Below are 27,448 nucleotides of genomic sequence, written 5' to 3'. Positions count from 1 at the left end.
TGTTCGATGGTTGTCAAGAGGAAAAGTTTTGGCCCGGTTGTTTGAACTGAAAACTGAAGTAGAAATATTTTTGAGAGACAAAAAATCACCACTTAGTGATTATTTCGAAAAAAATATATGGTTAGCAAAACTTGCATATCTTTCCGATATATTTTCAATTCTAAATGATTTGAATTTAAGTATGCAAGGACCACAAACTAATCTTTTTATATCGTACAACAAAATTGAAGCATTTCTTAAAAAAATTGTACTATGGACAAATCGTGTTAATAACGAGATATTTGATATGTTTCCGAATTTTTTTTATATGATCCATGAAAATAAATTGACAAAAAATGAAATTAATGAAATGTGTACAATAATTAAAGAACACTTATGCAAATTAAAAGAGAAATTTTCCAAATATTTCGATCCCACTAAAGACATCCGTAAAAATTATAATTGGGTAACAAACCCGTTCGTACAATCAGATCAAAATATAATATCACTAACAAATGAAGAGAAACTGATTGAATTGAGTTCAGATATGGGATTACACGAGAATTTTAAAAGTTACAAAAACGTAGGAAAATTTTGGATATCCGTTCAAAATGAATATCCTAGTTTGGCAGAAGAAGCATTAAAAGTACTCATTCCATTTTCTACTACATATTTATGTGAACACGGATTTTCTACATTGACAGCAGTAAAAAATAAAACTAGAAATCGACTGGAAATTTCAGCAACCATGAGACTAAGCTTAACAAACTCTATAAAGCCGAGAATTGACGACATAATTTCAAACCAACAGCAACAACCAAGCCACTAAGATCCTTGGTATATAAATTATTACCTTTTTTTAAACAACAATAATTTTAATAATATGTGTATTTTATATTTATTATTTATAATATATAAATAAAGTTGTATTATGGTGTAAAANTTTATAATATATAAATAAAGTTGTATTATGATGTAAAAAATATATATATATAACGTTTATAGTACTTCTACTATTTATCCAATGTATAAAAAAATATAAAAAGGGGTCGTTAAAAAATTGAAATTCAAAAAGGGGGTCGCTATAGTAAAAAGGTTGAGAAACACTGCTCTATACGACAGATACAACTGAACTGTGAGAATTATTGTGAGAATTATTTTAATAAAATACAGACAGCACATCTGTTTCTTGAGACTGATGAATTAACAAATAGTATTGATTGCCAAATTGGCAATAATTCTAATTATTATAAAAACCCAATAGACCTAACTATCGTGGTCAGTCGACTCCAGTGCCTTGTGTCATTCATCAGTCTCAGTACTCGGTTGTCGCTGTCCGGCTTACTGTTTAAAGTAAAGTCTTTGTTTATTCCTTTTTAAACCTATCTACTCTCTTCCACAACATTTCAGAGTATTTGTGTCTTGCACTTCGTCTGCACCTCATACCTAGGTGTTACCCTTATTCCCTTCCTATAACAACAGCCTTTTGACACCCACAGCTAACCCGGAGTGTCAGCCGAGCACGGTGACTGCTGTACGACAACACGCACTTGAATACCTAGACAGCAGTCACCACATCCTCATATTCATCTTCGTACACATAGTTACACATTTACCTTTTTCATTTTACTGTGTTACGACAAAGTTGATCTTTTAAAAGTTTAATATAAAAAAAAAGTTGAATTTGTTACCATAACTTTTAGCTCAACTTCAAGTTTGAAATTTCCATAATTAAATAAAAAATTTTATGAGAATTAAAAAAATAGTATTGTTAAGATTAATATAAACATTTAGTTAAAAAATCTACTGAATTGAGCGTATTATAAAATTAGATTACAATTATAAAATTTTTTTATTAAATTCAAGTAAAACTAAATATGATTTTTTTTAGACATTTTATATAACAACATGTTACCAAACATTTTGGAACATTATAGACTGGTAGTAACACCACAAATAAAGTTAAAAAATTAATAAATTACAAAGTATAATTATTTAATTAGTAGTTGAAACCTATGATCATACCAAACCTAATTCGATAATAAATACTTTCAAAAAATTAGAAATAAATGATTTTAATTGTCTGTATAGAAAATGTGGGCTAAGTAGCTTTTTAATAGATAAAGTAGACATTTTTTCAATTTTGAAGATTATATCTGTTGTAGATTATTTTATTCTTAAATTATAATAAATAAATACACATGTTCTTAAGAGAATAACATTTTAATATATGAACACACAACACAACCCTCTCGTCGAACGCCGGTCAACAACTGATTACAACGAAATTAGTAGAGAGAGTGTACACCACAATATCTTTAACTAAATAATAGTTGTGATCATTTGATGTATCGTTAAAAGAAGTTGGTCAAGTGATAGCTGAGAAAATAAATAAGAGCCACAAAAAAAAAAAGTTACAGTAAAATAATTTTAATATTAACAAAAAATTTCTTCCAACGAAAGGAGACTACAGTGATGGGGTCCTTGATATTCTTTGAACTTATTATTGAATCTAAACGAAATAAAAATTAAATGAGTTAAACATTTTTTTCTAACTCAAAACCTTTTGTATGGTATTTTAAAATAATATAAAAAATCAAGAATTTTAACACAAAAATAGCATATTTTTGAACATGGTAGCTATTTTCACCACGAAGACAAGATAAAGTTTTTCCATATTAAAGTACATTACATAGGCTTCAATTTAATATATATAAAAGTGTCAGTATTTTCGTAACACTTTCAGAAATATAAAGTTAAATATTTGATTTTAATGTTTTACCATTTTATAAGAATTATAATTCATACTGATTCTTATGGGCAATAATACATTTTAAATGGAGCTTCTAATTAATTCCTAAAAGTACAATTACTTCTTTTGTGCACTTTCATTTTAATATTAAATCTCCGTAATAATTAAATGACGTAAAATATTGATTTAAAATATTACATTGTTTAAGTATTTGGAATATTTTCTGTAAGCCATTTAAAAAAAAAGTTATATATTTTTCCCAAAATTGTTAAGTATTTTCTTTTTTTATTACTCGGAACGTTTATTATTTACATAAGTATAATTATTTTATTTAAAAGTATAAAAATTTATCGTGTGGTTATGATTTAATTTTAGTTTAGGCCAATAGTTATTTTTATTTATAGATAAACATACAGAAATCCGTTTCTAGGTACACAAATTGTTATATGTGTTGCGTATACAGTCATATGGTGTCTTTGTTGTGACCGCCCCATCAATATGTGATTGGCCGCTGGTAAAAATAATTGAACACGCGACTCGTTAAAACGAGTCATTATTACTCATTCGCAATTAAACGCTCGCTCGCTCGCTGTTCCTGTTATTAGCAAGACATACAATTTTGCCGCAAACCAGGTCACAGCCAACTGTGGATGTACAGGTCGCTTTTATTGTATTATTTTACATTACTATTAAATAATCTATTAATGTACCTATGTATATATTTCTAGTATAGTTAAGTTTTACTAACATTAATTTTAGTGATATATTATGTTTGTATAATATTCTTATATAGAAATATCAATATATGAATACTCTCAACATCTTTTAATAATCTTCCATATTCTGTTGTCTACTTCTGACACTTGTAGTGTTATCCTTTTAAATTTTAGTTAAAGGACACTCAAACAAAATGCTTAGATCAAACAAATAGTTTTTTCTTCAGGAGGCGATCTGACGTGAACGAAGAAAGTTTAAGTATTTTTTCACACGATGGCACCTCAGACCGAACATAACGAAAAAGCTATAACGTTCTCTAAAAAGTTCGTACTTAGTACAAATTGAAGAATGCCGCGTTCGTGTTGTATGTTTACAAAGCCTTCTTGGCAATTACACAAGTTTCAAGAACTGAAATTAGAGTTGAATTTCGTTAAACACAAATTGGACAACTTTAACAGCGAAACATGGCATGCACATACAACCAAAATGAATCCTGCTGGATTAGTCATTGGTCATCTCAAGAAAAACATGTATCCTGATTTTTTGACTCAAGCTTGGTGTAAGTTCTATGAGATCTTAGGCAATTCTTCTTTGCTTACTCAAGAAATTACATCCAAAGCTAATTTCAAATCTCTGTGAAGCTCCCAGAGTATTTATTTCTGCACTGAATCATTATATATCATTAAATCATCGTAACTTAAATTTCGACTGGTTGGCCATGACACTTAACCCGTACCATAAATCCAATGGTCAACCTGAAATTATTTCTGACGACCGCCTAATATTGAATACATTAGACAAATGGGAATTTGGTACGGACTATACTGGACTATACATATTTCAACCGAAGTATCACGAACACTTATTGGAGACTGTTTCTAAAAGATTTATAGACGGCGTAAGTTTGGTAACGGCCGATGGAAGCATAGATTGTCAAAATAATCCAGGAGAACAAGAATGTACTGTCATGCGATTACATAATTACGGGGTAATGGTAGGCTTGAACATTTTAAAAGACAGAGGATCATTTGTGTTTATATTTATTTATGCGTAAATACTTGTTTTTTTTTAACTAGTAATTATCTCGAATATTAAAAGTATAAAAACAATTGAATTACAGATTTAAATTTAGCGTAAAAAGTTTGTTAAGCAAAATATATCTTTGCCTCTGATGAAAAATTTTGTAGACTAGTCTTTTAATCAAATTAAAAATAATTAGGCCCAAAAGTATTTCTTGAGTCAGTAATTTCACTCACTATCTATACTTGTCCCAATTATTCCACGTTCCCACAATACCGACACACCACAATGCTATCATTGTTTTACATTGACACTATAATGACATTTAAACAAAAAATTATTATAAAAATATTTTAGAATAAACTGATCGAAAAAATTATAAAACGAAATAAAAATATTTAATTTATATTGAAAGGATGTATTTAAAGATTTAAAATAAAATTTTATTTTAGAAACCAGATATAATTAATTTATAAAGTATTTTTTTTGTAACTTAGTTTTAATGAGTAAAATTAAATAAGTTGAAATAAAATATTCATAGATAATACTTTTTAACATAGGTGTTAAAAAACTCATTTAAACTGAATTATAGATTTACAAAAAAAGCATTTTAGCTATAGACCAATAAATTAAATTTTAAAAAACGGTAGCACAGTGGGGTCGAGGCACAGTGTGGACGAGGCATAGATGGGACAAGTATAGATGATATCTGACAGTGATTAAAATCACTATCATAAGAAACGCTTCGATGCAAATCTGTAGATAGTGTTTCCTTTAGAGAAATTGGTGAAATATTTTAAAAGCAACATGAACTCTTATTTCTTTAATTATATCCTGATTAGTAGTTCTTTGATTTTAAAATATAATATATGAATAAATACTAATTATAGTTTTTAAATTTAGTATGAAATTGTGAGGCCAGCTATGATGTATGGTTAATAGTGTTGGGCGGTTGATAAGAAAGTAGAGCAGAGAATAAGTGTAGCAGAGATGAGAATGCTTAGTTGGATGAGTGGAGTGACTAGAGAAGATAGGATAAGGAACGAGCATATAAGAGGAAGTATAGGTGTTGCGTCAATCGTGGATAAGATGACAGAAAATAGACTTAGATTGTTTAGTCATGGTATGAGGAAAGAAGAATCGAAAGCTGTAAGAACAGTTATAGAAATGAATGTTGAAGGAAGAAGAGATAGAGGAAGACCAAAAAAGAGATGGAGGGATGCTATTGAATGCGATTTGAGGACAGCTGATGTGAGCGTAGAAGATGTGGGAGATCGTGTCAAGTGGAATCTTAGGATAAGGGTGCCCGACCCCAAGTAGTTGGGATTAAGGCAAAGAAAAAGAAAAATATTACCAGATATTCCGGTGGCAATTGACATAATATGATTGTTATTTCGGAATGTACAATTTAGCGTTTAGTTGGGTTTAAATAATATAGCGTCAAATCAATTACCTACTCTATCGGTTGTATCTCAATATACACTACACTTTAATGATACAATAAATAAATAAACTCACACATACACACATATGCATTTATAACATTGTGTCTAATGTAAGTATAACATGATAAAAAGTAACCGTAAAATGAAAAAAATGGAATATAAATTTTATTACTCATATTAAATGTAATGTAACTCGAAAAATATTTGTTTAAATGAAAAAATATAAGATTATATTTTTATTTATAATTGTCTTTTAAACAACTTTTGTGCGAAACTTTTTTTTGTAAGTTAAATATTTTTTTTTGAGAAAATTAAGAAAGCTCATATTTTTGAACTTTTGCGAGGATTTAAAAAAAAAGCTCAATTCCAATCTTGAGGACTATTAGTATGTCATTATACATATTTTAATTCAACTTTTAAAAAAACAAAATTTTTTCCGCAATTTTTCCTTTGTTGACTGGCCTAGATGTCAATTTTAAACTTGTAATTGAGCTAAAAGTTATGGTAATATATTCAATTTATTTTACTATAAACTTTCATAAATCTTTATCAAAAATTTTTCATCAACTTTAAAGAACCAAAAAAATAGGTTAAAATTGAAAATTTGGACTGATTATTTTTAACATATTAAAAATCAAATCAGTAATAATTTGAAAACAAATTTTTTTTTCTTTTAATTATTATTTTATATATATAATTAGTAATAATATAAAAAATTAGAAGTGATAGAAATAGTCTACTTGCAGATTTGAAAACAACGCGAAAAGTTGATTTAGAAAAGTATATTTTTGCTTCTGATGAAAGTTCCTTGTAGTCCAGTGCATTTTTTTATAGTAACAAACAGTTTTTATTGAAAATTATTGTATCAAGCCCTTTAAATTTTTATACACGTAAAAGTAAAGCAAAATATAACTTCTTTATTATTTTTATAATTTCTCCGTTTAAATTACAATATTAAATATCAATTTCATACTAAATTTAATAATTATAATTAGTATATATTCAAATATTATATTTTAAAATCAAAGAACTACTAATCATGATATAATTAAAGAAATAAGAGTTGATGTTGCTTTTGGAATAATCCACCAATTGCCTAATTAAAACAAAAAAAAAAAAAGTTTGTTGGGAATTTTTTCTGCTATTCTGCAAAATTACTCCTTCGTTGACTAGAATGAATCATTAAATAGAAAATTTTATGAGAATTAAAACAATGTTATTTTTAAGATTAATATGCAGTCAGAAAGTTTTATAATTATTATTTATTGTAAATTTATCAGAAAAACTCATTATTTTTTGCATTTTTATCGTAATAGAACACTTAAATAGAAATCATAGTAATCATTTCTAAGTAATTTTTGATATTTAAAAAGATTCTACTATTGAAATATCCAGAACTGAATTAATTTTAATGATTTACTTTAACTAAAAAAAAAAAAGTTAATATTTTGAATCCCTCTTGTGGGCAGGTAAAGGGTTAGATTTATAAAAAAAACCAAATGATAGATAAAGACATGCATCTAAATAAAAAAAAATATACTGATTTGGTCATTTTTGATAAAGTTATAACAATTAACAAAGTTATAAGTTTTATACACTGGACTACAAGGAACTTCCATCAGAAACAAAAATATACTATTCTAAATCAACTTTTCGCGATGTTTTAAAATGTGCAATTAGACTTTTTCTATAACTTCTAAGTTTTAATATTATTAAAAAATAGTTTTTACATATAAAAAAAAATAATTAAGAACAAAAAAAATTGTTTTAAATTAATACTGATTTGATATAATATTTAATATTAATTTGATTATTAATAAGTTAAAAATAAGGAAAATGACATATTTAACCAATTTTGTTAATCGTTTAAAGTTGATTGTTGTAAATGTTTATAATAAAAAAAAAAAATTTATTTTACCATAACTTTTAGCTCAATTGGTAAGTTTGACATTGACATAATTAAATAGAAAATTTTATGACAATTAAAAAAATTGTATCGTTAAGATCAATATGCAGTCAGAAAGTTTTATAATTACTATTTATTGTAAATTTATCAGAAAAGCTCAATATTTTTTTGCATTTTTATGGTAATAGATAACTTAAATAGAAGTAATAGTAATAATTTCCTAGGAACTTTTGTTGTTTGTTGAAAAGATTCTATAATTGAAATATTGAGAACTTAATTAATTTTAATGATTTACTTTAACTAAATGTACCAATCAAAACAAAGTTGTTAAAAAGATTTACTCAATTGAGTTTATTATAAAATTTGATTATATTTGTAAAAATCAATTGTTAATTCAGGAGAAAAAACAATCATTTTTTTTAGAAATGATTTATATAGCAACACGTTAGAAAAAAATTTGAATATTATAGTCTAATAGTAGCACACACAAACAGAGTAATAAAATTATTAAATTACAAAGTAAAATGATTTAATTTTGTAGTTGAAACCTATCATATCAAACTTCATTCGTTAATAAATATTTTGAAAACATTAGAAATTAATGATTTTAATTGTCTTTATGGAGACGATGTAATAACTAACTGTTTAATTGATAAATTAGAATTTTTTTTTCAATTTTTGAGAGTAATATCTTCAACTAGATACGAATTGTAGTAATTTGACGTATTGTTGAAAAAAGTAGGTCAAGTTAGAGCAGAGAAAATAAATGATAGTCACAAAAAAATATCTTCTCAGCTTTGCATCGAAGCGAAAACTTAAAATATAGTAAAATAATTTTAATACGAATAAGAAATTTCTTCTTGCAAGGGGCGACTAAAGTGATGGGATCCTTGATCTTTATTGAAGTTATTGAATCTAAATGTGATAAAAATCAAACGAGTTAAAAATTTATACTAACTTAAAAAGAATTAAGAAAAAATGCAAAAAATTCATTGCCATACGCGGGTTGGAACCTCGTACCCCAAGCGTGTAAAACATAAATTCTACCAACTCGGCAACCGTACGTCGCTACCGTCGGGTGAAAAAATAGGCTATTTAAGCTAGTTCAAATTTCAAAGTTATTTTTCTCGACTTAAAAGAAGCAAACAAATTTAAATAAGTTTAACTTTCTATGCTATATTAATTTTTTATTTATATAATATTTATGAAAATCTGTACTCCCCTTGTCAGGTATTTTAAAATAAAATAAAATACAAAACCCAGAATTTTAACACAAAAATAGCAAATTTTTGAATACGGTAGTCATTTTTATAATGAAGACAAGTCCAGAGGTCAATCTTTTTTTTTCAAATTCAAGTATATTACATTAGCTTTAATTTAAGCTTTTTTTTATATATAAAAGTGTCAGTATTTCCGGAATACTTTCAAAAATTAAATTGAAAATATCTTAGTAACAATACGCATGTTTAAAGTTTTGACCCCCCTTGTTAAAGGGGTATGATCCGATTTACAAAAAAAGCGTGCCAGATGAAAGGGGTATATAAATATTTATTATAAAAAAATAATAATATTGATCCATACATTTTTCCAAAAGTTATATAAAATATAAATTAAATAATATAACATATAAAATCGAGATTTTTTTCACGGAAATCGTACGTTTTTCTTTAACTTTGATGTCCGTTTTCACCACGAAGACAAGTCCAGAGGTCAAATTTTTTTTTTTCAAATTAAAGTATATTACATAAGCTTTAATTTAAGATATATATAAAAGTGTCAGTCTTTCCGGAACATTTTCAAAAGTTAAGTTGAAAAAGTTCTACTTTCTATACGCATTTTAAAAGGTTTGCACCCCCCCTGTATAAAGGGAAATGGTCCGATTTTAAAAAAAAGTATGTCGAATGAAAGAAGTATATATAAAGTATTTATCATTAAAGAATAAAGTTGATTCATGCATTTTTTAAAAAGTTATAGCAACATAATGTTAAAAAATGTAAAATATAATATCAAGAATTTTTTCACAAAAATAGCATATTTTTGCATACGGTAGTCATTTTCACCATGAAGACAAGTCCAGAGGTCAAATTTTTTTTTTTCAAATTAAAGTATATTACATTAGCTTTAATTTAAGGTATATATAAAATTGTCAGTCTTTCCGGAACATTTTCAAAAGTTAAGTTGAAAAAGTTAATTTTTTGTAAAAAAGTTACCATTTTGAAACCCCATCCTTTGGGCTGTTAAAGGGTCAAATGTTCACAAAAATATATAAAATGATAGGTAATTATCTAAGGTATCTATAAAAAAAAAAATTATATTGATTCGATCATTTTTAAAAAAGTTATGGCAATTTTAAGTAAAAAAAATTGAAAAAATATCGAAAATTAGCGATTTTTAAATTTGTAATTTTTTGGGGGATTTCCCCCGTTTACGGGGAACGAGGGAATTTTTTTCAATTTTTGAGGGTAATGTCTTCGACTAGATACGATTTGTGATCTTTTGACATATTGTTCATCAAAATCGGTCCAGCGAGAGCTGAGATTGAGCGTTCACAGACACAAAAAAAAAAATAAAAAAATAAAAAAAAAAAATAAAAAAACACATCATAGTAAAATTAATACCTTCTCAGCTTCGCATCGAAGCTAAAATATTTACACAAAATTAACTATAATGTTTACAGGATGTTCAAAAAAATTTTTAAATTAAAAAACAGCGTTTATGTTTAATCAGAGAGCAGAATTAATAAAAAATTAATATTATACTAATAAATAAAAATTTTAGTTAACCATTCTTTACATTTATTTATACAAAAAATTTTAATTTAAAATTATTTAAAGTTAATTATTAAATCTCATTATATAAAATATTATAATACGATTCAAAATTAAAAAATTGTTTTTTTTTATAATATTAAATACCATAATATAATTTAAAATATTCTTGTAAGCGAACTTATGTGTTAAATACATTTTTTAAAGATCAAATTTGTCAAAATATTATAGGATATTTATGTTCGCGCCAAGTGTGAGAGCTGCACTGGTTGGGTGTGGTCAGCTGGTAGTGATTGTGCGCTATCAGCTGTTAGGACGCCTTATCAGCGGCCCGTGTTGTTCGGTCGTTTTTTATTCAAAATGTAGTGTATGTACCTGTTGTAAAATTATACAGTGTTAGGTTAAATTGGCTTGTTAGTTAAGTGTTATTTTTTTTTTGTATTATTGTAAGATAAAAAAATACGTTGTTCAAGTTTTATGTCAAAATACATTATCCATATTATTTTCTAAAGGCATACAGTTGTTTTCATTTTTTTTTCTTTTACATTGGCTGATACATTATTACAATAAAACTTCGGGTATTGTATTACTACTATATATTCATTTTATTCATATGGAGCATAACTAAATGTAAGTAGTATGGATTATCATATTTATTAATTATTTAATTCAGCAATAATAAAAAATTGGTTGTTGTTATTTGAATTATTTCGTTATATTTATTGAGTTAAACAATCCTATTTTGGATAAACAAAAAATATTTTTCATTTAACAAATTTTAAATTGATTAAGAAATTTTTGTTGATTAAAAGTTGCCCCTATTTTAAGCCGTACGGCGAACTTCTGTTCTCCATATTTATTTGGGATTTTCTAGAACAGCCTAGGCGGCAACAATTTACATACACAGTAATTCGTTCATCATACACCACTAAATTATTAGCAATATATACAGAGTAATTCTTTTAATGCTAGCCACTCAATTTCTCTTAAAATATTAATTTTTTTGTGAGTTTTTTTTTGCTATTGTTAGTTATATATGTATGTCCAATTATCTGCTATTTATTATTTTCAGCCCTTAAAACTTAAAGAAGCGTTAACTTTTTAAATGGCATCATACGTATTTAACTAGCTATTGAAAAAGAAAAATATGTAATTGTTTCTCAATTGTTGGCTTATAACAACTTTTGGACCAGTATTTCAAAAGTTACTTTAAATTTAAAGGAATGATAGGAGGTGAGGAGTGAATACTGTTATTATAACCACCAGACGTTTCTTAGTCTCAGTCCTCCACTCGTCTTGGTATAAAAATATAAACAGTTTATAAAAAACGGGTCCAACATTTGTCTCGACTAGTCATTTTTTATTACATTATTATCTACATATAATAGAACAAGGAAAAAAGCGCTTTTCTGGAAAAATTACTTAGCGTGCTCGGATTTTCAAATTTTTTTTTTTCGACGAAAGTACTCAGTCAACAGACTCCGGAAANAATTTTTTTTTTTCGACGAAAGTACTCAGTCAACAGACTCCGGAAAAATTATTGGCGAAGGTCGGAAAATTTTGCCACTCGCCCCCGAGTGTTTTAAAATTTCGACCGTTTTTGAGAAAAACGCTCGCTTTGTTTTACGACTTATGGTTTGAAATTTTCATTAGACCCGCCCAATGACATTCCTGAGGTATGATAAAAAAATTAATTTAATCCATTAATTTTTCACCATTTTACGAGCTTTTTTTTTTTAAGTCTACGCGCATGGTTTAATATGCACAGTGATTCATTTCTGCTCATACGTTTATTATGAACCTTAATTATATGGTGTAATATGTATTTTTATTATGACACTATTTTGCATTTGCATATAACCATAGGCGTCATTTCAATATTTTATCTGGGGTGGCAAATTTAATTAGCCTAAATGACCTTTTTTTTTTTACAAAAATAACATTTGTTAAACTAACTCCCATATATGGAAGGCCATAATTACCTTAAAACAATATTTTTTAATCACTTACCTTACTAGCTAAACCTTATTTAACCCATTGAATTATAAAAGAGAGAAATTAAGTAAATATAAAAAAACTTTTAATAATAATCAATGTTTATATTCATTTTCATACAAAATGAAGTCTTCTATTTCGGTTTAAATCAAAATCATCAATAACTTTAGAAATGTTTACTTTTACATTCCTTTCGATGGCTAAAAGAGCCAAAGATGATAATCTATCCTGTCCAACTGTACTTCTGGTGTATGTTTTCAATCGACGCAAGCATGAAAAAGACCTTTCACATGAAGCCGAGTTCATTGGAATCGTGAAAAACAAACGAAAAAGTTCAAAAAGCATAGGAAACACATTTTTCAAAGATTTATGAACAAAAACGTCAGCTCTTTCTTGAATTGATATGTTTCTTGATTCTTCCATTTTAAGGAAACATCTAAGTTCAGATAGAAGAAGTTCGTTGTCTAAATTATAATATTTAGACACATATTGCACAGAGGCTGTGTCTACATCGGTTCCACCTAGAACTCCACTTAAGTGGTTAAGTACATCTAGGATGTTTTCTTGAAGTCTAGCCTCTATCTCCTCGATTAGGATATCAATAACTGGCCAAAGGATTGATACTTTGTAGTACTGCTCTACAGATTCAAATGGGGTTTTACTTCCTCCACCAATTTTTAGTGGAATTCGGCTATTTCTTGGCAGTTGGGCGGTTTTAAACCCGCACTTGTCAGTGATGTCTGTGCAGTGATCAAACAACTTTGTGAAAAATTCATGTGTTCTGAAGGATTTTAATACATCAAGAGTGCTGTTTTTTACAGATTTCACAATTTCATAAGTCACACTACTTGACTGAAGTGTTTTTGACAGTACATCACATTGGGATAGAACTCTTTTGAGCAATAAAAGGTCAAATACAAAGTTAAAGTCCTCAATATTTTTCAATAACGCATTGGCTTGTCCACCACTATCATTGTCTTTTTCGGAAATCTCCCGTAAAGTTGCAAGAGTGGCATCAAAATTATCTAGTAGAGAGCGTACGGCTTCGACACGACAAGCCCATCGAGTGTCACTTAAAGATTTTAATGTTACTGTTCCACCATCATGGCTTTGAAAAGTTTTTTGAATTTCTTCAAAAACAGCATGTCGTTTAGTTGATTTCGCAATGAAGTTATAAAGACTTTGAAGTACAAAGAACGTGTTTCATATTGAAGTAATACGAGTGCAACAGCTTACAATGCACAAGTTCAATATATGTGCGTTGCAGTGAATGTACATTGCCATTGGAGCTTCTTGCATAATTATAGCTGCCACTCCTTTATATGGGCCTCTCATGTTTGAGGCGCCATCATAGCACTGAGCACGTAGGTATTTTAGGTTCAAGTCCAGCGAAATCAAAACATTCTTCAGTTCATTGGCCAGTGAAACGCCGTCAGCTCTTTTAGTACGGTAAAATCCTACAAATGACTCATGAATTTCTAACTTGTCATTAACATACCTTAAGACAATAGCTACTTGTTCGTGTTTTGCTATGTTTTGAGTCTCATCTGCTATAATGGCAAAAATCTTTGCCTCTTTAACTTCTTTGGCAATGTGCATTTTAATTTGTTCCCCAATAATTGACAATAGCTCATTCTGGAAAGTCGGTGAGGTATACTGAAATTTTTTTTGATTATTCATGAAGAATTTTTTTATTACACAGTTATCTATAGAACGAAGCTTCATAAGCTCCAAAAAGTTTCCTCTATTCTTCGAATCTGTAGATTCGTCATGACCTCGCAAAGCAATAGATTGCCTACCACAAAATATCAGCGATTCACACAAAGCTTCTAGGTACAATCTGTTTTCTTTTACTTCTTCTGAATACTGCTGATGTACTTTTTCTATAACAGTGCCACTTTTGTCTGCTTCTTTTAGAGAATTGAGTTTAATGTTACTAATTCTATGTGAGCTGCTATTCTCGTGTTTCTTAAACGCGTTTACAGCTTTCTTCCATTTGGAAAATCCAGTGAGGGTAAATACATCTTCTGCATTATTTTCTTCAGAGTTGTAAAACAAACGGCAGACAAAACAGAACGCTTTATCTGTTAAAATACTGTATTCCAGCCAAGAAAATATTTTATACCACTCTGGCCTAAATTTCCTACCGTCCACTTGAGGGAAATTTAAATCCTGTGGTTGAAATGAACCTTCCTTAAAATATGTCTTGGCCATACCTGGTCCATGAGTAGGATCTCGTTTATTAATTGGACCAATTATTAATTGGTCAGTTGTACTGGAGGAAGACCTGAGCCTCTGTATTTCATTTGAAGGAGAATTACCCTTAGAAGTTGTGGTTGAGAGAGCGACTGATAAGCCTAATACATCTTCTACTTCTGGTTGATGTTCCAAAGCAACTCCATCAAATGGTTCATCTTCTAACCGTTTCTTCTTACTCGCAGGGTCTGAGCTAAAGTAAGACAGCAACGAACTTTGTCCTTTTTTATTTTTCTGAGAAAACTATAAAAACAAATAGCAAAATAAGGTTCTTTTTGAATTCCAAATTTATAAATTTTTGCGAATAGGTTTATTGTTTTGTTTGATTGCTTGCGGAGGTGTAGTAATGAAGTGGCAAGGTGGCATTTTGCCCCTTCCCAAAATATAATTTTTGTTGGCAAAATGGTCTTTTTTCTTTAATACAGTTGGCCGAAATGAATTTATGAAATTAAATAATATAATTAAGTTATATCATACAAAAAAAATAGAGAAAACACACTATTACGAATATGCTTGTGTAACGCATATTTCATATGAGACCTATGATCACAAGGAGGACGACAATTAGGAGTTTTTATTTCTTAAAGATAAACACAGTAAGGTTTTATTGTAATTTTTGTAAATTTTTTGTATACTACAGCTATTTAGGATCCAATTCAATACACGGAATACTTAATTCTGCCACCTCAACAACCATTTTTTTATATACTCATAAAAATTAAAAATGTTTTCTCTACATCGCATCAAGGTCTTCAATTCTAAATGTACTTATTTGCATTACAACTTAAATGTATTTTGGAAAAAAGAATGAATTAAATGCATTTAAAACTTTTTTAAATATTAATTTTTTCTGAGGTGATAAAAAAAGTTTATGAAACAAAAAAACACTAAGATAACAGTTATAATCAATTTTAATGGGTTTAAATACAAATTGACATTTAATGAATTATTTGTGGATTTAAGGCATGCATAATTTTTTTGATCCGTTGAGAACTAATTTTAGTGTACTAAGACCACAAGCTATTTCAAATCAAAAAATCATCTGGATAAAAAAAAATGTGTAGGCTTGGATCGATAAAGATTTTTATTTAATTTGATCTGCTTTATTTGAATCTGCATTTAATTTGGCCCATATCCCCTTATACTCTAATACTATAAGCAGGACCCCCACAAGGGGGGGCCAGTCGGTACCATGGAACCGGGGCCCTGGCCTCTTTGAGTTCCCGGCAGAAATATGAATAAGAAAAAAAAAAAAAAGGTCTTTAAATAAATAATAAGGGCCCGGTTTTTATTTACAGTATCGTACTTCAAAAATTCGTGTGGGGGGCCTGACTATAAGTATACCTATTATGAAAAATTAGTAGCTATATGGTGTGGAACAGATTGATTACAGTTGATATAAACTCGTTGTATAGAATCTTTCAAAACAAAATTTTATTAATGTAAAATACTTGATAGAATAGCCAGGACCGGCTTGAAAGCGGTTCAGATGAGGGACGAGCAAAAAAAAAAAAAGGTCTTAAAAAAATTTCAACCACTAAATAGGCCCCGCAAAAATATTTTGCACGTTGCCCCGATTTTACCAAGCCGGCTCTGACAATAGTGAATAATACGATAAAGAACTAAAATACCGTACTTATACATAACTAATTAAACCTGTAAAATTAATTTTATAAACTTACCATGTCTTTGATCACAAAAATAAAAAACTGGCATAAAGCTACTCTAGCAACTAACTCTGCTCAATAGCAAAAATAGTGGCTATACCATTTAAGATGGAAATAACCGATAATCTTTCTAGGGAACTAGTATAGCTTGTTAATGTTGTCGCGACGTTGATAAGGGTACTATTTCTGTAAACATTTTTTGTACATATGTACATAATATATTTATATCCAATAACAATATTACGACACAGTCGCGGTGTCATCACTCAGGTGTTTCCCCGCAGCCGTGCCAGCTAACCATCGCCCTACTACATACGCGAACACAGGACTGATACGCATACGCATTATTATCATTTTTATTATTGACAAGAATCTTTCATGTATAGAATATTTTTTAATTAGATAATTGGAAATAATTAAGTTTTACTTCAAAATTCTGGGGTGGCAAAATACTGGGTCCAGAAATTCAGGGGTGGCAACTGCCCCCCCTTGCCACCCCCAAATGACGCCTATGCATATAACACTATATTTTATCGAGGAATATTATATGTTATTTATAAATTTCAAGAGAGTTATAATTATAAAAGTTTGTACTTTCATTATCAGAACAGTACAGTTTTTTTTTTTATGATGTATGAGTCTATGAGTTTATCGTTTGAATTGGGATTCATCTATGATAAATTAAATTTTTTACAATGTGCCACGTATAATAACCTGCTAAATTTTTTTTAAATTATTCTATAATATAAACACAATTGTTATAAATAGATTATTAATAATTTTTGTGTATAACAGGGGTGTATTTGGAGTTATGGGCCCTCCTTGAACCAGCGCTATCAATATTTTTTTAGGCAACTTCTAATATATACGGACCTAATGTCCTTTTTTTCATCATTACTTTAATTTTAACAAAAAAATTTCTATAACATGTTTAACAAAGTAAAAAACTGCCGTAACTTTTTCAAAAATGAACATATCAATATAATTTTTTTTTTATAGATGCTTGATATCTTTACCTATCATTTGGTATTTTTTTTTATAAATCTGACTTTTTACCTGCCTACATGTGGGGATTCAAAATGACAACTTTTTCACAAAAAATTTACTTTTTCAACTTAAATTTTTAAAATGTTCCGGAAAGTCTGACACTTTTATATATATCTTAAATTAAAGCTTATTTAATATACTTAAATATAAAAAAAAAAATTCAGACTTTATTTTGTTTTCATGGTGAAAACAGTCATCAAAGTTAATAAAAAAAAATAAAAAAAACCCAGCACAGGGGGGTCGCGGCACAGTGGTTACGTGACATATTTGGATCAAGTATAATGATATCTGACAGTGATTAAAATCACTATCATAAAAAACGCTTCGATGCAAATCTTTAGATAGTGTTTAATTTTAAAAAATAGGTGGATTATTCCAAAAGCAACATGATCTGCTAGTTCGTTATTAATAACTTCTCATGAAAAAATTGTGTTGATCCATACATTTTTCAAAAAGTTATAGCACTTTAAAGTTAAAAATGTAAAATACAAAATCGAAAATTTTCACACGAAAATAGCATTCGGTAGCCATTTTCATCATGAAGATAAAATAAAGTCCGAAATTTTTTTTAATCATAATAAAGTACATTACATTAGCTTTAATTTAAGATACATATAAAAGTGTCAGACCTTNAGCTTTAATTTAAGATATATATAAAAGTGTCAGACCTTCCGGAACATTTTCAAAAGTTAAGTTGAAAAAGTTAATTTTTTGTGAAAAAGTTGTCTTTTTAAAACCCCCCTGTGGGTAGATAAAGGATCAAATTTACAAAAAAAATATACCAAATGATAGGTGAAGACATCAAGCATCTATATAAAAAAAAATTATATTGATATGTTCATTTTTGAAAAAGTTACGGCAGTTTTTAGTAAAAAAAATTGAAAAAATTTCGAAAATTAGCGATTTTTAAATTTGTAATTTTTTTGGAGGTTTCCCCCATTTACGGGGAACGAGGGATTTTTTTCAATTTTTGAGGGTAATGTCTTCGACTAGATACGATTTGTTATCTTTTGACGTATCATTAAAAGAAATCGGTTCGGTGAGAGCTGAGAAAAAGTGGTAACAGACAAAAAAAAAAAAAAACACATCTTAGTAAAACCAATACTTTCTCAGCTTCGCATCGAAGCTAAAATATTAAATACCCTCCTAAAATAATTTTTGAATAGGCCTAAAGGGAATACCTCATTAAGAAGCGTCAACCTTATATCCAATACATTTTACTATATTCTCTTTTTGAATTTTCCTGATTTTAATAATAACATTTTTAGATATAGTTTTGTTACACTGATTCTGATGTATAATATCTTTCTGTATATTATAGTAAAACAATATATTATAGGTAATAAAACAATTCATATATACTGTAAAAAATTATTTGAAAATTAAAAATAAATGATTATAAATAATAAATAATAATACATACATTAATAAATGTTCATTTTAAATCATACTTCGTTTCGATAAATAATGAGAATAAAAAAAAAAATACACTTAACGTGTATTTAACTTAGAAGTGATAGAAAAAGTTTAATCGCATATTTGAAAACATCTAAAAAGTTGATTTAGAAAAGTACATAGTTGTTTCTGATGAATGTTCCTTGTAGTCCAGTGTATAAAACTTATAACTTTATTATAAGTAACAAACATTTTTTATTGTAAAGTATTGCGTCAAGCTATTTAAATTTTAAATTTTTATACGCGTTAAAAGTAAAGAAATATACTACGACTTTATTATTTTTATAATATCTCCGTAAAAATTACAATATTAAATTATTGAATATCAATTTCATACTAAATTTAATTATTATAATTATTATTTATTCATATATTATAATAATAAATCAAATAACTAATCGGGAAAAAATTAAGGAAATAAGAGTTATTGTTGCTTTTGAAATAATCTACCAATTTTTTAAAATTAAACACTATCTACAGATTTGCATCGAAGCGTTTCTTATGATAGTGATTTTAATCACTGTCAGATATTATCTATACTTGTCTCAACTATGCCACGTCCATACTATGCCGTGACCCCACTCTGCTACCGTTTTTTTTAATCATTATTGATCTTTGATTAGTTGTTTCACAAGAAAAATTAAATTTATATCATCATCCCTTATACTTAGAACTTGTATCAACTTCAGATTTTCAAATGGCAACCCATATTATTTTTATATATTTTTGTTCGTTATAAAATAAAAATAAAAAATTATGAATTTTAAACAAGATATGCTATTTTAAAATTTACGTTATTTGAAGAAAAAATGCTGTAGTTTTTCCAACACGGTCACATTATTTTATGTAGCGATAAAAGCTATCGATTTAGTTTGACAATGCAGCTAGTCTATTACTTAAAACTGATAGCACTTATGGATTTACGATCTACAACGTTCGAGTTTGTCATGATTTTTTCTTAATAAACCCCAAACTTTAGAGAGCCATATTAGTAGCCCTTAATATTAAATAAAATAAAATATTTTTTTTTTATTAAACTAAATCTAATGGCATAAAAAAAGATAGAGATCCTATTTGAAAATATGAGGTTGATACAAGTATTAAGCATAAGGGATGATGGTAGAAATTTATATTTTTTTGGGAAACATCTCATCAAAGATCCATAATGATTAAAAGAAAAAATTATTTATAACACTTGTATTTTTAAAGATATTACGTGAGACATTGTTAGCCAATCACCCTGTATACTATAACATAAGGAAGTTAAAAATAGTTTACATGTCTCATTAAAAATTATTTAAAAAATAACAATAAATCACTGTGATTCTAATACATTCGTAAAAAAATAGATTTATATTTTTATACACATTTTTTACCAATAAATTTATGATATAAAATAATAATGAACACATTGGAATAAGTTCAAATTGAAATTCCCTTAGATTCAAATGAGTTAATTTTTTTTTGTATTTCATTAATAATGGAATACTTTTTGTTCATTACAACAATTGTTATCCTTTTTGTTATAAAACTAAATGAAAAAGTACATTGTAATGATTATCGTAAGGATTATAGAAATTACATTAAAAGAGTAGTGTCTCACTTACATTCACAAATTGGATCAAATGAAATGCTAAATCTAAAACTAATACAAGATTCAAATAACACTATAAATATATTGGAAGTTTTCCAACCAGATCTGTACATAAATGATTTCAAAGATAACTATTCTAATACAATAAATGTACTCAATTACAAGTACACAGATATACTAAAAAACTTTCTCGAATATATAAATTTTATTATCTTTAAATGTAAGGAATTTCAAAATAGAAATTTATCAAAAAATTTTATATATTGTGTAACGTTGCTTACAGAAGAAGTAAAAAATTCTAAGACTATGTTTGAAAATCTTTACAATGCTATGATGTTTATAAGCTACATAGACGTAAAATTTTTGTTTAATGGAAGCATCGTAACCAATCCTATAATTGAAGAAATCGATTTTTTTCAACAATATGTCTTACAACAAATATTAGAGACTAGTCCTTTTGATCTCAATAGCTTACCAAATCTTAAAGAGTCAAAGAAGAAATTTAAGAATTTGAATGAATTTTATTCAGAAGCATCAGAAAAAGTAAACAAACTCTTAAAAAATAGTAATATCATCGACACTTCTATAAATATCAATTCGACAACAATTCAAATTAAAGAATGCTATAATGAAAACGACTCTTACTTAGTGTATTTAACATGTAGTAAACTTAATTCATTTTACGATGAAACTATAGAAATTTGGTACAGAAAGCTTGGCTTTGAACAATTTCTTAACCCTAATACACCTGAGTAAGTATGACTAAATTTAAAATATTTTTATATTTTAATCTTACAATTGAATACAAGAAATTTGTTTTGTTTATTTTTATATAAAATAATAATTCAATATTTAATAATATCTATTAAAATAGTTCATTTTAATAATATTGTGCAAAGATAATATTTTAGTAATTGTTTAGAACATCTTAACCCCAAAACACTACAGTAAGAATTCTTACAATTTAATTTAAAATCTAATTTTATATTTGAATATAAATTACTGCAAATATATATTTTTTAAATATAATAAGTTTACATTTAAAGCATAAATTAAGTAATCACTTTGTAAAATGTATGGTAAATATTCAATAGCTTGTATAAAAATAAATCTTATGAAATATGAATATAGTAAATCTTTATTACAGTTTATTTAAACATTAATTGTATTACATTTATATCTAATAAGATTTCGCAACGATAAAATTTAATTTAACTTTAAATATTTTTAGTGGTTATTTATATTTATAATTGTTTATTATGTGTGTTCTTATGTATATATATCTACTTAGCCTCGTGTGTAATAAAATTTATCCATTTCGATTTCTAAAATTTTTAATAAGCCCATTGAAAATTATGAAAATAATACTATAAAATAATAAAATAGTGATTTATTAATGTTATTACAAAAAAATATATATATTTTTAATATTTTAATAAGAATACTATATTTTTACTAATGTTTACAAGATTAAACTGAATGACAGTAAACAACTATCTCATTAATAATATTGTATAATATTATTATAAATCTATACATTTAAGTAATACTCAAAGTATTTTTGTTTTATATAGACTCATGCCTCCAATAGATTCATCACTAGTTCAAAATGATGGAATGCAAGCTCTCAATATTCTTCGTCAGGAAACTGGTTGGAAAAAAATGGATCACATATATATAATTTATAATGGTAAACAACTCAACGTAGATTTTATATTAAAAGGTGAAATTAATCACATGAATTTTCGAATAAAAAAGGAGCATGTAACACAATTGTTAAGATGTAGATATACAGAAATAATGAAAAACTATTGCGTTCTGTTATCTAGTATATTGCATATATGCAATACAGTTGCATATGATTTCTACTACAAATGTTTGATTGAATTATTTAAGTCATTCAACAAATCTAAGTTAATGGTTGAAGGATTATATAAATCATTAATTACTCTAAATAAATCATCAATATGGAGTGTTAGCTACAGCTCTTATTCAATCTTACAGAAAATATTAAAATGGGTTGCAGACATTATCAATTTATTAAATAACAATGAGTTTTCTCAAGTTTATAATGACGACCTACTTGATATAAAAAAAATAGAACTAGTTAAAAGACTATTAATAGTTTTTTTAAAGTTTCGTGATGCCCTTCGTATTGAGTTATATAGTGATTTGGGATACATGAAATCCCGTTGTTTAATGAAAAAATCTTTTTATGAAATGTTTCAACTAATATATGATTTTAAGAGTTCAGTAAGTTCAATAGAAATTTCAAATTTTCAATGGCCAATCCAAGTTTATCATAAAGCGTGTAAATTTTTTAACACTTTTTGTGAAAATGTTTACAAATCATGTTATGAAGATTTGGGTTTCAAAAAAGTTGACTGTCACAACAAAAGCTTAGATGTAAAACTTCATAAATTTACTGTGAAATAGATGGTTTATTTATCTACTTATTCTTCACTACATAGTAAACACTAAGTATCGAAGAATTGAATGTAAAAGTAGATATCTTCAATAAATTTCTATCATCGACAATAAAAAGTCTGAAATTGGTCATATCATTATAGAACTATGTGTATTATATCTCATATTATTATATAATAATTATTAATAATTTTATCACAATTATCATATATCTTGTCTATTGTATAAATTTAATTAAAACAACATAGTAAAAAAAATACTTCACTAAGATATAAAAATATAATTTTTTATTACTAATAGCATTATTATCCATCATATTGGATTATAATAAAATAAAAAACGGTAGCACAGTGGGGTCGAGGCACAGTGTAGACGAGGCATAGATGGGACAAGTATAGATGATATCTGACAGTGATTAAAATCACTATCATAAGAAACGCTTCGATACAAATCTGTAGATAGTGTTTCATTATAGAAATTGGTGGATTATTCCAAAAGCAACATCAACTCTTATTTCTTTAATTATATCCTGATTAGTAGCTCTTTTATTGTAAAATATAATATATGAATAAATACTAATTATACACCCAAAGAAAAACCTCAATCAATTTTGATAGAGAAATTTTATCAAGGGTTTATGATAATGTTTTATTAATACGAACAAAATAATTATTCTTATGAATAATTATTGTTCAAGACAAGAAAAAAAATCATCATATTGATAAATATATCATAGATTCAATAGTAATGATATATTTATCAAATTGAACAATGAATTTATTATATAGATCGAGGTTTTTCTCTGGGTGTAGTATTTAAATTTAGTATGAAGTTGTGAGGCCAGTTATGATGTAGGGTTCAGAGTGTTGGGCGGTTTATAAGAAAGTAGAGCAGAGATGACAATGCTTAGATGGATGAGTGGAGTAACTAGAGAAGATAGGATAAAAAATGAGCATATAATAGGGAGTATAGGTATAGCGTCAATCGTGGATAAGATGAGAGAAAATAGACATAGATTGTTTAGTCATGTTATGAGGAAAGAAGAATTGGAAGCTGTAAGAACAGTTATAGAAATGAATGTTGAAGGAAGAAGAGGTAGAGGAAGCCCAAAAAAAGAGATGGAGGGATGCTATTGAATGCGATATGAGGACAGGTAATGTGAGCGTAGATTATGTGGGAGACCGTGTCAAGTGGAAGCTTAGGATAAGGATGGCCGACCCCAAGTAGTTGGGATTAAGGCAAAGAAAAAGAAAAAGATTACCAGAAATTCCGGTGGCAATTGACATAATATGATTGTTGTTTGGGAATGTACAATTTAGCGTTTAGTTGGGTTTAAACAGTATAGCGTCAAATAAATTACCTACTCTATCGGTTGTATATTAATATACACTACATTTTTATGATACAATAAATAAATAAACTCACACATACACACATATGCATTTATAACATTGTGTCTAATGTAAGTATAACATGATAAAAAGTAACCGTAAAATGAAAAAAATGGAATATAAATTTTAGTACTCAAATTAAATGTAACTCGAAAAATATTTGTTTAAATGAAAAAATATAAGATCTAATTAGTAGTTCATTGATTTTAAAATATAATATATAAATAAATACTTATTATAATTGTTAAAATTAGTATGAAATTGATATTCAATAATTTAATATTGTAATTTAAACGGAGAAATTATAAAAATAATAAAGAAGTTATATTTTGCTTTACTTTTACGTGTATAAAAATTTAAAGGGCTTGATACAATAATTTTCAATAAAAACTGTTTGTTACTATAAATAAATGAACTGCCCTACAAGGAACTTTCATTAGAATCAAAAATATACTTTTCTAAATAAACTTTTCGCGTTGTTTTTAAATCTGCAATTAGACTTTTTCTATCACTTCTAAATTTTAATATTATTAAAAAATAGTATTTACATATAAAAAAACAAAAAATTGAGAAAAAAAAATTGTTTTAAATTAATACTGATTTTGATTACTAATATGTTAAAAATAAGGAAAATGACATATTTAACCTATTTTTTTTAATCGTTTATAGTTGATTTTTGTAAATATTTATAATAAAAAAAAACAATTTATTTTACCATAACTTTTAGCTCAATTGGCAAGTTTGAAATTGATGTCATTAAATAGAAAATTNTCAATTGGTAAGTTTGACATTGACATAATTAAATAGAAAATTTTATGACAATTAAAAAAATTGTATCGTTAAGATTAATTTGCAGTCAGAAAGTTTTATAATTACTATTTATTGTAAATTTATCAGAAAAGCTCAAAATTTTTTTTTGCAATTTTATCGTAGTATATAATTTAAATAGAAATAATAATAATCATTTCCTAGTAACTTTTGGTGTTTGAAAAGATTCTGCAATTGAAATATTCAGAACTTAATTAATTTTAATGATTTACTTTAACTAAATGAACCAATCAAAACAAAGTTGTTAAAAAGATTTACTCAATTGAGCGTATAATAAAATTTGATTATAATTGTAAAAATCCATTATTGATTCAGGAGAAACTAACAATCATTTTTTTTAGAAATGATTTATATAGCAAAATGTTACCAAAAAATTTATAATATTATAGCCTAGTAGTAGCACACACAAATAGAGTAAAAAAATTATTAAATTACAAAGTAAAATGATTTAATTTTGTAGTTGAAACCTATCATATCAAACTTAATTCGTCAATAAATACTTTGAAAGCATTAGAAATGAATGATTTTAATTGTCTGTATGAAGAACATGGGATAAGTAACTGTTTAATTGATAAATTAGAATTTTTTTTCAATTTTTGAGGGTAATATGTTCAACTAGATACGAATTGTAGTCATTTGACGTATCATTGAAAAAAGTAGGTCAAGTTAGAGCAGAGAAAATAAATAATAGTCACAAAAAAATATCTTCTCAGCTTTGCATCGAAGCTAAAATTTAAAATATAGTAAAATAATTTTAATACGAATAAGAAATTTATTTTTGCAACGGGCGATTAAAGTGATGGGATCCTTGATCTTTATTGAAGTTATTGAATCTAAATGAGATAAAAATCAAAGCAGTTAAAATTTATTCTAACTTAAAAAGAATTAAGAAAAAATGTAAAAAATTCATTGCCATACGCTGGTTGGAACCTCGTACCTCAAGCTTGTAAAACATAAGTTTTACCAACTCGGCAACCGTATGTTGAAAAAATTGGCTATTTAAGCTAGTTCAAATTTCAAAGTTAATTTTCTCGACTTAAAAGAAGCAAACAAATTTAAATAAGTTTAAATTTCTATGCTATATCAATTTTTTATTTATATAATATTTATGAAAATCTGTACTCCCCTTGTCAGGTATTTTAAAATAAAATAAAATACAAAACCCAGAATTTTAACACAAAAATAGCAAATTTTTGAATACGGTAGTTATTTTTACCATGACGACAAATCCAGAGGTCAATTTTTTTTTTCAAATTAAAGTGTATTACATAAGCTTTAATTTAAGATATATATAAAAGTGTCAGTATTTCCGGAATACTTTCAAAAATTAAATTGAAAATATCCTAGTAATTTGAAAAAGTACATTTTTTGTAAAAAAGTTTTCATATTAAATCCCCTCCTGTATGCTTCAAAAGTTGGCATTAAATCATGGAGCAAAAAAATATATTCCTAAAATTAATATTGTTTTTATTTTTGTCCATTAGATATATAAAAAGTCATTTACATAGGTATTTACTATATACTAAAATCCCAGCCACTCATTATAGCTTCACCTGGAACAGATTTTACGTTTTTTCTGCTTTAAAATTCCGATTTTTTTTTAAAGCGGTCTCCACACAATTTCATATCCGCTATGTTGTATTTCATTCTGCTAATATGTAATTTTGTCAGGGAGTTCCATAAATTCTTGAAATTACATGAATTTGATTATAGGAATGATTCTTAGGAAGGCGTACTTTTAATATACAGAAATTTACTGAACATGATCTTTATTTGCGGTATGCTGTGTATACAGTTATACACCTAAAAATTCTGCTATCATTTTTGGTTTCGAACACTGGTCAAGTCCCTCAATATCTTACCTCTTACTCACAAATATTTTGTTCAAAATTTATTTATGAAACGGGGAAATGTTCAATGAATGCTATGGGACATTAGCCACTCTGAAATTTCAATCAAACACCTCAAGTTTAGATTAATTTCAAACAATACGACAAAATTTAAAAACTATAATCGAATCATTTAATATAGTTTAAAAACTATTCGAATATATTGTGTAACTATCGAATATTTTTACTATTCGAATATTTTTTGAATGACTATCGAATAGTTCGATAGTTTCTATTCGATATTTCCCATTACTAGTTTTTTTAACTACGGCAGCCGTTTACATGCAGAAGATAAAGTGTCGGGACAAATTT

At 26.9% G+C, this 27,448-nt stretch overlaps 2 protein-coding genes across 3 annotated transcripts; one reads left to right on the top strand and one right to left on the bottom strand.

The window, feature by feature from the left end:
* The first annotated feature begins 10,699 nt into the window (after nucleotides 1-10,699).
* LOC126895240 (uncharacterized) lies at nucleotides 10,700-23,297 on the top strand. Of its 2 annotated transcripts, XM_050666877.1 has the most exons (3): nucleotides 10,700-11,217; nucleotides 20,885-21,353; nucleotides 22,176-23,294. In XM_050666877.1, the coding sequence occupies exons 2-3, from the start codon at nucleotides 20,908-20,910 to the stop codon at nucleotides 23,035-23,037; spliced, it is 1,308 nt and encodes a 435-aa protein (XP_050522834.1). In that variant the 5' UTR covers nucleotides 10,700-11,217; nucleotides 20,885-20,907; the 3' UTR covers nucleotides 23,038-23,294. The 2 variants fall into 2 exon arrangements, with proteins under 2 accessions (XP_050522834.1, XP_050522833.1); XM_050666876.1 differs by lacking the exon at nucleotides 10,700-11,217 and having other exon boundaries at nucleotides 20,435-21,353; nucleotides 22,176-23,297.
* On the bottom strand, nucleotides 12,697-16,772 carry LOC126894798 (zinc finger MYM-type protein 1-like). The gene is made up of 4 exons (XM_050666072.1): nucleotides 16,521-16,772; nucleotides 14,281-15,081; nucleotides 13,859-14,238; nucleotides 12,697-13,762 (listed from the first exon to the last, which is right to left on the bottom strand). Exons 1-4 carry the CDS (start codon nucleotides 16,521-16,523, stop codon nucleotides 12,697-12,699), a joined length of 2,250 nt encoding a protein of 749 aa, XP_050522029.1. The 5' UTR covers nucleotides 16,524-16,772.
* Nucleotides 23,298-27,448: the final 4,151 nt, after the last annotated feature.

Source organism: Daktulosphaira vitifoliae, unplaced genomic scaffold (genome assembly GCF_025091365.1).
Source record: "Daktulosphaira vitifoliae isolate Bord-2020 unplaced genomic scaffold, ASM2509136v1 Scaffold_1, whole genome shotgun sequence".
Classification (NCBI taxonomy): domain Eukaryota; kingdom Metazoa; phylum Arthropoda; class Insecta; order Hemiptera; family Phylloxeridae; genus Daktulosphaira; species Daktulosphaira vitifoliae.
The sequence above is the reverse complement of the archived record's forward strand: the minus strand, read 5'-3'. Positions and strand labels throughout refer to the sequence as shown.

What these genes read in the sequence shown, in the direction of transcription:
- LOC126894798 (XM_050666072.1), bottom strand. An exon ending in TTCGTTCTATAGATAACTGT is followed by an intron (nt 14,239 to 14,280) that starts GTAATAAAAAAA and finishes AAAAAATTTCAG; the next exon opens with TATACCTCACCGACTTTCCA. An exon ending in CAAGAAGCTCCAATGGCAAT is followed by an intron (nt 13,763 to 13,858) that starts GTACATTCACTG and finishes TGTACTTCAAAG; the next exon opens with TCTTTATAACTTCATTGCGA.
- LOC126895240 (XM_050666876.1), top strand. Translation starts at nt 20,488, where the DNA reads ATGGAATACTTTTTGTTCATTACAACAATTGTTATCCTTTTTGTTATA. An exon ending in CTTAACCCTAATACACCTGA is followed by an intron (nt 21,354 to 22,175) that starts GTAAGTATGACT and finishes TGTTTTATATAG; the next exon opens with ACTCATGCCTCCAATAGATT.